The sequence below is a fragment of the Saccostrea cucullata genome, unplaced genomic scaffold (assembly GCF_032062105.1).
Source record: "Saccostrea cucullata isolate Sc308-1 unplaced genomic scaffold, CSIRO_AGI_Scuc_v1 ctg1526, whole genome shotgun sequence".
NCBI classification, from domain to species: Eukaryota; Metazoa; Mollusca; class Bivalvia; order Ostreida; family Ostreidae; genus Saccostrea; species Saccostrea cuccullata.
The window spans coordinates 29,160-43,708 of NW_026922172.1; the positions used below are offsets into that span (position 1 = coordinate 29,160).

At 31.2% G+C, this 14,549-nt stretch overlaps 1 protein-coding gene across 1 annotated transcript in view; it reads right to left on the reverse strand.

Moving 5' to 3' along the window:
* Positions 1-8,683: 8,683 nt before the first annotated feature.
* Positions 8,684-14,549, reverse strand: part of LOC134261318 (uncharacterized) — a 90,658-nt gene continuing 84,792 nt past the window's right edge. The window contains exon 9 of the mRNA XM_062743757.1: positions 8,684-8,713. Coding sequence (XP_062599741.1) covers positions 8,684-8,713 — 30 coding nt within the window. The remainder of the gene's footprint in view (positions 8,714-14,549) is intronic.

Genomic DNA, 14,549 nt, shown 5'->3' on the forward strand with positions numbered 1-14,549 from the left:
ATGGATACCTCCAAGCGTAACAGACGGATGGACGGACATCCCAATCACTATATACCCTCCCGCTTTTCAAGCGGAGGATATGATAATATATAATAATGCTGATTTTTTTCTGTCAGTTCGATGATTTCCACCATCAAAAAACAATGTTAACCTAACCCTTAAGGCTTGATAAATCTTTTACTCCTTTAGATTCTGAATCATTGCATTGACCTTAAAATATAGCTATAATTGTATAACGTTATGAGATCAACATATCATCAGTTTATTCCCAATAAGCTCAGGTGAGCATTTTGGCCAATATGTTTCTTTATCTATTTTTTTTGCCCCATAAAAATTTTAGCTTTAATCTACAGGGGGTCATTTTTCTTCACGTGGGTTCTGCAAATTTTTAGGGTGGTGACACTTTTTCTACGGGAAAAAGGGTCATTTTTTCTACGTCGAATAATGACCATGACCGGGGGTCATTTTTCGCTGTCGAAAAATGACCCGCGGTCATTATTCGATGGGGGTCATTATTCGTCTTTACACCGGCAATACTTTACAAACATAACATAAGGCAACTCATCACTCGGCATAAAATCAGTGGATAAGAAGTCTTGGGAAAGCGCATTTATTTTTCAAAGTTTTTACAATGGAAAGCAGGTTTTTTTTTTTATAGATTATAAAACTCATTATGACTTCTGTAAAATTGTTGTAAAATTATCAGAGGAAAATCGAGCCTTCGATCTATATGAGCTAGCTGTTTAATTTAAATGGATTGCGCATGACCTAAAGAAGTTCTATTCTTTTGGCGTGTTTGGCTAAGGGTGCAGGACATCTAAGTAAATACGACATGTACATCAGAATCAATGGAGAAGATATCACAACTTGTAAAATCGTGAACACTGATTTTTATATTCACTCATCAAGATAAGGTTTGGGTTAACGACTCTGAGTCTGTTATCGAAGTCCTATGAAGAAGGCTTAGGATTCCCCTAAAAGGCATTCCTAAATTGATCCATTTGTCGAAGCATTGTTTAACAAACGATGTTGTTAATTGTCATTTCCATAAAGTAGCTTAAATTTGCGATTGAACTATGACACTCTTTAGCAGTCTTGGCCATAATTCTTTTTGTATTTTTTCATGGCAACAGCAGCCATGTTAAATTGAAAATGTTCTCTGGAAAAAAAAATTAAAAATTAAAATTCGGAAAAAAAAACCACGCCATTTGTGAGGACACCTGCAGACACAATTATATGGCGTAAAATTACAGTATGTCCTTCGACTTTGTTCGGCTGAAATTATAAAGCTGGTGTTGGTAAACTTTGCATATATGGAAGCGCTTTTTCCCGTCAATCTGCATTTATAAAATTTCAATTGACCTTAACGTAAGGATTATTTAGCTGATGTTGAGTTAGTTGGATTCTCCATCTGGATTCCACAATGATTCCTTTGTTTTATTCATCTGAAAAACTGTGAAACCACAATTTTAAAGTAATTATAATGAAGCCATTTTAATATTTACACACATCTTAGGGTATTGAGCTGAAGCACCTTGTGATAGAATAAGTAAAAGCTAAAATATATTACGATTAAAGACTTTGCTAACATTTAATATTCACTAAAAGTATTAAAAGTTAAGAATTTCTGCAATTTTTAATAATGAAAATAGAAAACAATTAAAATACTTTATAAACACTTTTTAAACCATACAGTAGATAGCTATAAAAATGCATACATAGCAGGAAAAGAAAATCAAAAGTCAACTGATTTAAATGCATGTACATACATTTATCGAATATTTTCAATTTCGTCCTTTAGGGTTCCCTCGCTCAACCTGAGAATTGCCTATTTAAAGCAAAGAAAATAAGACAATGCTGATATCACAATTGATTAAGACAATGAAGAATGGAAAAGTGTTGAACATTAATTTTGATTGTTTCGATTTACAGGTGAACTTTAATAAGAAATAAAATCTTTCAAAGAAATGCATGATACATTTTAGATTTTAAAAATTCTAAAATAATGATAATTCTTTCACAGATGTAATGTAAAATCATTGTTTCTTGTGTATCTCTTTCTTTCAAATATTGGATTATCTTTTTATGCACCCGGATTGATAGATCCGGGGCGAATACTGTTTTTGTCCTGTCTGTTTGTTCGTTTGAGTGTTTGCAAACTTTAACCTTAGCCTTAACCTGAGTGAACATAGATATTTAAAAATGTATCTTAATATCCTAAACAATTCAAGAGTTCCGAATTATTGGAAATTAAATATTTCATATTTAGAGAATAAGGAGTACAAAGAAAATATTGCAAACTTAGTTAATGAAGTAGATAATGTACAAAATCTGATCGACAAATGGAAACTTTCTAAATGAAAAGTTAAAGAATTTTCACTAATTTTCGCAAAAAATAAACGAAAGAATATGAGAGAAAAAATAAACCTATTTGAAAAAGAGATAGAAAATATAGAAAGTAGCCAGTATAACAATATTAATAATAGTAGGGCTGGGTATTGGACTACTCCTACAAGTAAGAGCTTCGGTTAACGTCCCTATGCTCCTCATATACCTCGGACTCTTACATCTGAAGGCCATTTTCTAACGAGCTCGTTCCGCCTGAGATTTTGGGCGGAACGTATTATGCATGAAATAAACTGTTAACAAGTAATTTTCAGGTACCTACGTGTTTGTATGGGGTACGAAAGTCACAAGAAATAATTAATTCCATTTTATTCGGTGAGCATTATTGTTAATTAATGAAAATTGTCATTATTCCAATTTGTCACCAGAATTACTTTCGATTTGACTTCACATTAATTTTGCGGATTGCTTGTCAGAAAACGAAATTTTCGTTGCATTACACTAGTTTCGTTTCGTCAGATTTTCTGAATTACATTTCCGAATTTTAAACAGACAACTTGTTTTAATTTCTGCTTCGATTTAAAAAATAATGGATTTATTGCTAATACGAGAGGTTAACAGTGTTTTATGCGTAAGTTTTATCGTAAATATTGAGAATTTTATTATTTCGTACCATTTGTTAATATACAAAGCCTTATTTCTTAATAAAATAATTTATTTCCACTTGGGATTTCAGCGGCGAGAATTTTTACAATGGATGCTAGAGGTTACGCGGCGTCAAGTCAAAAGTATCTCGCCGTGAACCTCTAGCATGCTGGAGTAGGTATTGGACCTGAGATTTCGTATTGCGATATATTGCGATATTTTAAACTGTATTGCGATATGTATTGCAATATTTTCAATGTAATTAAGGTAGGATTCTTCTTATATTTCTAATATTTAAAAATTAATGAAATTTTCACAGAATCAAGAAGACAAAATCAGTAAGTGATAGTATCAGTGAAATTAAATTTGACCGTTTTATATTAGCGGCAAGGTCAGGTCAAGGTCATTATCTTTTTCTTTGACATTAAGAATAAAAAATACTGTTGCCAATCATGTAATACCTACTTCTATTTAAAAAAAGTTTGAAGATTGTTCTTTTTGCATGAAAACATATCACTATATCGGGTCTATAGCATGATATTACCAAATTTACATAAATGATTTAACTTAACTGGATATTGGCTAATCCGAATTTTCTCTGTTTTTCTTAATTTTTTAGGATATATTAGTTATTTTCATATGCTTCCTATATTTAACTTTTTCTTATTTTCACATATTATAAAGTAGTCTTATAAATGTACAAAATGATACAAAAACAAAAAGTTTTGATCGTTTACTAAGAGAGAAAAATTACTTTTTATGGATATTTGGCTCAAATCTGCACTTTGATAGGAAGCGTTTAAAAGCTAACAAAGTTCTAGTTTGTTTGAAAAATCATATTTATTTGATATATTTTGAAAGTTTAGTCACTCATTATTAATTTTACTAACATTTGAAAATTTCTCCAAGTCTTCGATTGTGTAAAAATTATAACTAAATTCATTGATCTATTATAATTTTGAGAGGCGGATAAGAAGATATTTTCATATGCCAACATTCCGCCAAAAATATAGTCCCTGCTAGTTTTCAAACGCAGTTTACAATTTCTATTTAAAGTTGTACAATTGTGATGAGGAAAGAAAAATATGGTCTTTTAAATTCCTTACACCTCAATATATAAGACATATAAGCAAATCTGCTTTGAATGTTTCATCTAGTCAAAAACCAGAGAAGAATCCTACCTTAAAATGGCATTTTCTTACTATATTTACATTAATTAAGATTCAGAATGTACATAACTATGATGATTAAGTAACCAACATGGAAAAATTCTTGTTGATTTCATTTAGTTATGCTCTGAAATGTTCCAACAAAACAATTTCTGTCTTACTGTTTGGCTTAGTAACTTAACTTCCATAAGTCTATTTTTAAATCTAATGACAAAATTCCTTAATCTAAGTATATTGCCAATATAGCGATATTACAAAATCATATTGGAATACAATATTTTTTATCATTGTATTGCAATATATTGAAATATCGATATTATTGCCCAGCCCTAAATAATAGTAAACTTAAGGCACTTTATACAAATTTAAATGAACTATATGACAAAAAAAATAAAAGGGGCGCAAATAAGATCAAAAGCAAAATGGATAGAGAGCGGCGAAAAAAATACAAAATATTTCTCAAATCTGGAAAAAGAAAATCAAACGTCTGATATAATTAAAGAACATAAAACACCTACTGGCGATTTAATAAATACAACAAATTCATTAATCGGAGAAATGAATAATTATTATACGAATCTGTTTAAAACTACAAATATTCCAACCGCTAAGATTTCAAGTTATCTAAGCAATATTGAAGTACTAATGCTGAACGAGAAGGACAAATTAATGTTGATGAATTACACTTTAAGAATGCAAAAATGCCGTTTTTGGAACAATATTGGGCCATTTTTTTATGACGCACTTAAAGAAATTTTTAAACAAAAAGAAATGTCTGAATCTCAATAGCTGTCTGTGATATCTTTAATACACACGAAAGGCGAAAAACAATTGTTAAAAAATTATAGACGAATTAGCTTAACAAACTCGGATTATAAAATCATAGCTTGTGTTTTAGCTAAAAGATTACAAAATATATTATCATATACAATCAATAAAAATCAAAAGGCTTATGTTAAAGGCAGATACATTGGTGAAAATGCTCGACTAATCTTAGATATTTTTGAATATTGTTATTCAGAGAAGAAAGACGGCTTATTATTATTTCTCGACTTTGAAAAAGCTTTCGATTCTGTAGAATGGAACTTTCTTCTTAAAATGTTAAAAAAAATCATATTGGCGATCAATTTATTACATGGGTAAAGATATTATATAAAAACCCTAAATTCAAAATGAAAAATAACGGATGGTTATCTATTTGGTAAATCGTGTATAATCAAAACATTAGCAATTTCAAAACTAGTTTATATTGCATCTATATTGTGTATACCAAATAAAGAATATATCTGTAAGGTGCAAAGACTTTTATTTAATTTCTTATGGGACAAATCGGAAAGAATCAAACGAAATACACTGATAGGCGATTTACCTGACGGAGGGTTATCGATTACAGATATAGAAAGTAAGTTTAAGGCTCTGAAATCAGCGTGGATACCGCGACTTCTATCTTCTAAGGGCACTCTTTATGAAATCTTTGAGAGTTTTCTTTAATAAAACGAACATAAATCTGAATTACGTCTTACAATTTTCTGAAACTAGCTTAAATGCACTTGTCAGAATAGGCAAACTTCCGCTTTTCTACAAACAAATTCTAAGCTCATTTAACGAATGTAAAAAAAATGTGAAACTGAAAATACATCACCTAATGATATTTTGAAACAACCCATTTGGAATAATAACAATATCAAAATAAAAGGAGAAACATTTTTTTTTAATAACTGGGTCAACAGTAATATTCTCTATTTAAAAGATTTAATAGATGATAACGGGAACATTAAAACACTACAAATGCTTTCCACTGTTATTAATAGAAAGTCGAACTGGCTTTGTGATTATAAAACTTTACTATCAGCAAATAAACCATTGTTTAAAAATGTGATTTATCTAATGCCTAATATTTAAACATAAAGAATGAAATGAGATTTCATTTCGCAACAGGGGTATCAAATGTAAATGGTAAGAAATGCCATTTTTTAAAATAAAAATATAATAAAACCGTGTAATCAAATTAAATTTTCTCAAGAGTTTTCAATTCCTGCAAACGACTCAAGCATGTGACAAAATATATACAGGAGAAAAATTAAAGATATAAATGATAATAAAGTTGCTGAATTTAATTATAAAATGCTCCATAATATTCTCTGCAACAATACCTATTTAAGTAAATGGATAAAGGACAAGGGGGAAAACTGTACTTTATGCAAAATAACTGAAACCACAAAACATCTACTTTTTGAATGTAAAATCGTTGAGCAGATTTGGAAAAAGCTAGGAACGTTTTTATCTATTGATATAAAAGGGAAACACATTGTTCTGGGCTTTGATTTAGAAAAAAACAATAAGATTGAATATTTGAATTTATTAATATCTTTTATTGCATATAAAATATATAAATACAAAATGTATTGTAGAATTCAATCTCTGAAAGAAACCGAAGTAGATTTGTTAAAAAATGTCAAAATGCACTTATTCAATATTCTTCTGTAAAACGTCTCATGAAATTCGATAAACAACATATTTTTACAAAATTTGCAGACACATTATGAATATGATGTAATTTTTTTTTTATTATTATCAATTAATCAGCTACTACGAGAGAACAATCTCAAGTAGTATCGTCCATCGGGGAGTGTTTGGATGGACTCTTTTGTGGTTTTAGGACCCCGTTGGACCAAAATTGCTATTTCAATTCTGTTTCAGTATATTTTTTTGTATATTTATCCTCTGCAACACTTTGTCTTAAAAGAAAACGGTATTCTATTATATGTATATGCACTACAAAAATTGTTATAATTGGAAGAAACCCAGCTAATTTACTTATTATTTTTATAATAACTTGACATAAATATGTAAACAATTGATATGTTCAACAACATATATATAATCATGTTTCTCTATTATTATCTTTGTACTGTTTTTGTATTGTTGTGATTTAAAGATCCTGAATAAAGTCTTATCAAAAAAAAAAAAAAAAATTAACCTTAGCCATAACTTTTGAACCATGAAAAATAGAGACTTCATATTTAGTATGCATACTTCACAAATTAAGTCCTTTCAACTGACAACAAGAAGAATGGCCTTTTGTCCTTGACTGTAACCTTTATGCTAAAAATTGCTTTTTATCTGCAAACTTTAACCTTACCATAACTTCTGAACCATGAAAGATAGAGGCTTCATATTTGGTTTGCATACTTCACTAATTAAACTCTTTCAAATAACACCAAGGTTAATATCCTTGTGACCTTCACTGTGACCTGTATGCTAAAAATAGCTTTTTCCATACCTTTGTCATAACTCTTGAACCATAAGAGATAAATACTTGATATTTGGTATCCATACTTTACTAATCAAGTTCCTTTAAAAGAAATCAAGGTCAGTGACCTTTTGACATTGACTGTGACAAATACCCTGAAAAGAGTTTTTTTTTAATTTTGTTGCCTTCGAGCGCATAGTGTTTCTCAAACAAATTATTTTTTTAATGATTTTGAGAATTTTCTTACATTAACAAAACTGCAGAAATTTTCTAGCCACTCCCAAATCCATAGCAAAATTATACTCAAAATTTGTTGAAATTTGAACAATTCTTATGAGGTGTCGAAATTTTCATCGAGGACCATGTGATTGCATAGGTTGAATTACAAAGAATGGTTTCCTTATATACATTTGATGGAACAATGATATGTCATTGGTTGTAATCCAGAATCAAAATGTGCCATATTATGTGATCGCCCAAATACTTGATATCGCGATTTCTTAACTTAGTGTAACTCTTTCGCGTAGGAGGTAGGAATCGTCTGTTGGGTGGGGGCAATGTGCTATTCAATACAATGCAAGATCGATCATTGTAGCATTTATAAGGACAGATAAGTAAAACATCCTGGTGGAATACCTCACTAAACAATCGCTGAACCAGCCTTATATATTTTTGAGAGGAGCCAATCCTAAATTGTCACATTTTTAACGATATTTTTAATTAAGCGGACTCTTCTCGTTAAATTTTCATTGAAAATTATCACATTTTTAAGCAGATAAAATATTCTAAACTTTCCTTATTTGTCAATCTACCATTTGGAGTTCAATATCTGGCAACACATCGTGATTTCTTTGTTAAATTGTTCGAATCATTCGATTGTCACTACTGTAAACAATGTCATTTGCCCCCAGAAATTTAGACTTTTCTCGACTCCCCCGCAAAAGAGCGGTAGAAAGTTAAATAACTGCTAGGTACTCATTGGTAGTCGCGATATAACGTATTCAGAAAGACTTCTGAATTACGTTACGCCCCGTAGAAATAAACCAGAGAAATAAAATTACAGATTAGTTCTTATTGTTAAAAACCCCTTTGACTCCGTATTTGACTGAGGATTTAAACTTATACTTATTTTTACTCATGGAGATTTCGGTTCAGTTCTCAGCTGTCAATTCAGATTTTAATATATGAGGTCAATGATATTAAAATCAGAATTAGAGGAAGGAAAAGTCTTTGAATGTGCATTTTCCTGTAATTCATGTTTGTTAATGTTTCAGGCATTGTGGAATGGGGTGTGGTCATCCTGAAATACAATGACATTTCGATTGATAATTATAATATAATATAATTTCATTTCAATTATGTTTTATTATCTGAATAACTGGGCATTAAATCGAGAATAGGGATAGGTCAAAAGCTGATATTTGAAAATGATAATTCTAAAGTTCAGTTCAAATCAACAGGATTTACTGAGGAAATATTCATTTTGGAGAATTTAGCAACAAATTGAGTAAAATCGGAGTGAATTTCTGCTACCAGATAACCTGTATCAGCTGGACGTCACAATCGAAATGAAGGAAAAAATTACAGACTTATCTAATAAACATCAGAATGTGCTTTAAAAACACGATGACGATATTGGATACATAACAATTGTAGAACATGTCAACAGGACAAAGGATGGTACATTGTAAACATGTTACATGTACCCAACCGCACAGAAGAATCCCCCAGGACAATTAAAATTTAGTTACGCAACACATTCGAAATTTAATTGAAAAAGACATGGTTTGTGAAAGTACTCGTCCGTTTGCGTCTGCCATAGTATTGGTCAGAAAAAAAACATTCAAGTCTTCGGCTATGCGTTGACTATCGGAAATTAAATTAACCAGGTGGTCGAAATTACACCACTCTATCTACAGGAGGTTTATAAACACCTCTGTAGAAATATCATTTTCTTTGTTATATTGTAAAACTTTGCAATACAGATAAGGTTACAAATGGAAATATCGGCGATTTCTTAAAGATAAAAATGCATACTTTATAGCGATGGGCGATTCTTTTTATGACTTTACTGATGTAAAAAAAAATGTTATATGGTTCAAATCTACATGTTGATGACATTTAGATTTTTTATTTAGATTTGTCATTTGACGTTGAAGTAAGAAGATTTTTAGCAATTATACTTTCAGTTTAGTTGTCATCTATAAATTCCATTATTGCAAGGGCATATTCAAGTTAAAAATCTTAATTTATAATCCTTTTCAATCCTTTTCAACACTACATGTTGTTTGTGAAAAGTGCTGGGAACCTATATACATTCCCGTATTTAATTACTTAAATTTAATTTGTTGTTCAACTACACTAAATATAGCTATTTGCAAGATTTCAATAGGTTTGCAGCACTTTTCAAATATCTTAATGCTTATTCCGTTTATGTGTAAAAACGTGGAAAGATTACTTTTTCAATGAATCTGCATACAAATACACGACAGTGTCACTTGTCAAGAGGATATACAGACAGCTTTTAAATGAATTAAAAGTTTAATTGACATCGTATCCAAGTTAACGGCTTTTTATTTAACTGCAAATAATATTTTATTTAAGAACAAAAAAAATTCTCATTGTACAAAATGCGAATTTATCAGCCTCTTACTGTGTACAAACTGAACCATTTCTGCGAGATGACCTCACATTGACAAGTGTATTGTGATCGATGCATCGTTTATATTTTATTTTGTGGGATTTAACAAACGACAATACTGCATATAATAGTACGTTTTTAATCTGTATACCGCTATCCGGCAATTGAAATAGCAAACAAGTTTGGCTTTCCAGAAAGCCTGAAATGTCATCTCTTTGGTATCAATAATGTCAAAGAAATAAAACAGAAAGGGAAATATTTTAATGCAATAAATATATGGATTATTACACCTGAAGTCCCCCAATGACTTATTCAGCAAACTCCACAGTAAAGTACGCAGTAACTGTTTCTTTTGGCCGCAGTACATATATGAAAAGCATGGACGAGAGCACCCAAGGCGATTTTTAGTGAAATTTGATTCTAGCGTTCTTTGTGCTTCTGGGTTTTTACAATTTACTTAAATTCAAATACTTTCCTTGAACTATATTTTCTTAACACAATACGGAATTATCAACAATAATTATCATTCATTTAAAAGCAGCTAATCATTAAAGTTTGACAGGAATTAATTTAATAAATCCAATTACAGACTAAAATATTAACATAAAATTAGCGTTGACCACTCTTCATACATTTTTTGCAGAATCTAATTGTAAGCTTGTTCTTTTGTGCGAGAACCAGTTTTTCCCTTCGCGTCAACAAATCTATATATAGAAATCACGTTATTGTCAATTCTCCTTGTGTGGCTTACCAATTTAATATCGTAATATTTTTCCTTTTTTTTGGTAAAGAGGAATATAAAATTATTTTTAGAGTTAAAAAAATTTTTTTAAATAGAAACAGTCATGGAAACGGTGTAAAGATCTTTTTAATTGTGGCTTTTTTTTTTTTTTTTTTTTTTAAGAACTTTTAGGGCCGAAACAATTTTACTTTAGGAGTTAAGCTACTGTATAGTATGTAAATTCTTGTTTTATTTTTAGTTGGTCTTTCACCTCTAACTTTATTTTACAGCACCACATAGAATAGATTTTACTAACTGTCTTTTCCTCACTTTATCTCTTTTATTTTTAATTTTTATGCCTTTTATGAAACAACCTTCTCGGGTGCTCCTTATACATAGGAGGGAAATCCACAACTGAACTGAACTGAACTGAACTATGGCAAAGTATTGAGGATCAATATATATACGACACACCGAAACTATAGATATTTATAAGCATCGTACTTTTTTTCTAAATTTTCCTTGGCTTTCAAATAGGCCTAAACCGAAAGTAGGTCACACACTCCTAAGCTTGTTCTTCTAAAAGAAAACCAGTTTACAGGCTACTTGGAACTCTCTAATTATAAAACATCGAGGACTCCCGAAAGATTAATGGAGGCTTACACTAGGACTTCACTTCCGGCATTCAATCTTAATGTGTCATCTCCCGAGGGAGATGACAATAATTTCATTTTGTGGTATTTGAAGACATTTGATTTTGTGTAACGTCAAAGTAATCATTTCCGGTAAAAATTAGGCATCATCTCCTTACTGCTACCTTAACTGTGCTGCGTTAACATATATTTTTATAAACATCCAAACAGGAAACTAGAATCAAAATGGATTTCAAAGTGTCAACAACCAGCTAAAAGAAAGAATTGTCCATCACTCCATTATTGACTTATGCAGACTTCAGTGAACCGTTTATATTGGATATATTATATTAGCATAAATGGATTATGAACTTTCCTATCGCAAAGACATGACTGACAAATTACGAGTAATTGCGTATGCAAATAAAACATTGAAACCAAACGAACGTAAAGAGAAAAACCTGAGTATTATCAAACTTGAATAACTGGCATTAAAATGGAGTGTTACAGAAAAATCCTGGGATGACTTGATTTGCAACAAATTTACTGTGTACACGGATAACAAGCCTCTGCGTTATTCATCTTTAGCAAAATCTTGAGCTTACGAGTAAAGCTAAGTGTCAAAACTGACGCTCTATTGAGATTGCAGTGTTTCGAAATATTGTGCAACGTCACAGGATTATCTTAATTCCAAGTGATTTGAGATGGAAATGATTGTTCAAATGCAAATATTTCTGAACAGTCCACACCTTCGGAAATTGAGTAAAAATCAAACAATGAAAGATAAAAGACAGAGTAATATTAAAAACTTTTGATCAATAAAAATGTGCCATCTGTGAAGTTTAGTAAACAAAAAGACAAAATAAGTGGATTATTACTGAAACATATTCAGCATGCATTTATGTGTGATGGAGTTTTATACAGGTAAATGTCAGACCCAAACTCAGGTGAATTAAAACAAACTGTATTACCAATTGCATGTGATGGATAATTTACATGACTATACAGGGCAAAAAGGTATCTAAAGATCATTGAACCTAGTTTTGATAATCACAGATGTGTTTACCAAATGGACGATAGCTGTACATACCAGAAATCAACTTCCTCAAACTGTGGCCAAACAATTGATTAACGAATTGTTCTGCAAGTTCTAAATATGTTAAAGAATTTATTCAGATGAAGGGAGATATTTCGAGGCAGTAATTATATAAGAACTGTGTAGGGTTAATGGGATTAAAGGATCAAGAACCACTGCTCAGTATCAAATGGTCAATGCCAACCTTTTAATAGAACGCTGTATCACTTACTGAGTACTTTATCTCCATGCAAAAAGAAACGATGGCCAGATTACATTAAAGATGAAGTGTTTGCATATAATGATACCGTACATCCATCTACAGATTTATACAATATTGTCTAATGTTTAGACGCGATCCCTATTTTCCAATATATTTTCTCTTAGGAAATTATGGCAAGAGTCAAACACAGAACTCAGACGGAAAAAAGTCAGTTAGCGTATCAACGTGCACTGCAAGAAACCAACTATAAAGCAGAGTTGAGAAAAGAATCAAATGACAGACGTATCACAAAGTAAAAAAATGCTGGTGGCGACAATGTGTATCGCAAAAACCTCCAGAAATGTCATAATATTCAGGATAATTGGAGTGATGTTACTTGTGCTTAGGACAGCCGAATTGTTTTGACCGGGGAGTGTGTGACCAAGTATTTACATTTATCTTATTTTATATATTTATTTAAGGTGAATGCCGCGCGCATTTTTTAAACTTACTTCTTACCGTTAATGTGGTAATTTTTACGTTGGTTTTATTTTGCGAATCTGGGTTAATGTGCAATTGGTTAATTGTTGCGGTTTAAAATTTTGCGAATGACCACTACTTTGTTACATTTTTCTATTTGTGGAATTATTTTTAAGAAAAGTATTTTTAGAATGCATTTAACCAGCAAATTTGCTAAATTTATCTAAAGCAAAAATTTCCAGATTTACGGTATTTGATGAATATACCTCTTATCTTTTTAAAAGGCTTTTGTTGAACACTCTTTTGTAATCTTATTCTTGATTGAAGTTATTTTTAATTAATTGAATCCACTTGCGCAGTAGATCTAGGTATAACTACTCTTGTTCGATTGAAAAAAAAACTTGTCCTTCAAGCCAGTTTTTTAGGTCACAACTCATCGAGGCCATGCTGCCCATTCAGGTATTTGCTTCTATAATACTTTCCTTTTACATAACTTACGTTTTTTTCTATCTGTTTGACGTTTTTATTTGTCTAATGGGAATAATAATTTATGCAAATTATTTTCTAGGAGCTCATGCCATTTCCGTTTGTTTGCTGTTATAAAATAAAGATATAAACGTTTCCTGTTGGTGTTCTTCTCCTCTTTTTATAACTCCTTGTCTTTCAACATATGCTATCTGTCTTAAGATATTTAACATGCACTTATAAAACTATTTTAAATATTACATACCCCCCCCCCCCCTAAGTTTCACCTTTATCGAAGTTAATGCCCCTTGAGCCAAAAACATTGTTTCCGCTACTCCTCCGGAACCGTAAACCGTAGAGACATAAAACCTTCACTTTTGTATTCAGGGTCCTTATACACAACTTTAATTTGTCATTGCAAAAGAATCCGATTACCTTTTATATGAGCTATTGCCATTTAACATACTGGTACATACACCTATAATTAAACTTTCTACCTTTAGAACTAAAAGGCATAGATTGATTGATTGTATACTGTTTAATGTCACTCTCCAGAATATTTCACTGATATGGAGACGTCACCATTGCCGGTGAAGGGCTGCAAATTTAGGCCTATGCTCGGCACTTACGGCCTTTGAGCAGGGAGGGATCTTTATCGTGCCACACCTGCTGTGACACGGTGCCTCGGGTTATACGGTCTCATCCGAAGGACCGCCCCATTTAGTCGCCTTTTACGACAAGCAAGGGAAAGGACTAGTTGCAATGGACTGCTCAACCGCCTAAAAAGCCAAATAGAGGTCTAAATATTTGAAGCTTTCTGATATATGATGACGTCTATATATACGTGAAAAATTCTCAAACGGGACGAAAACAATATACAATCAATCAATCAATCATAGAATCAATAATAAAATCAGCCA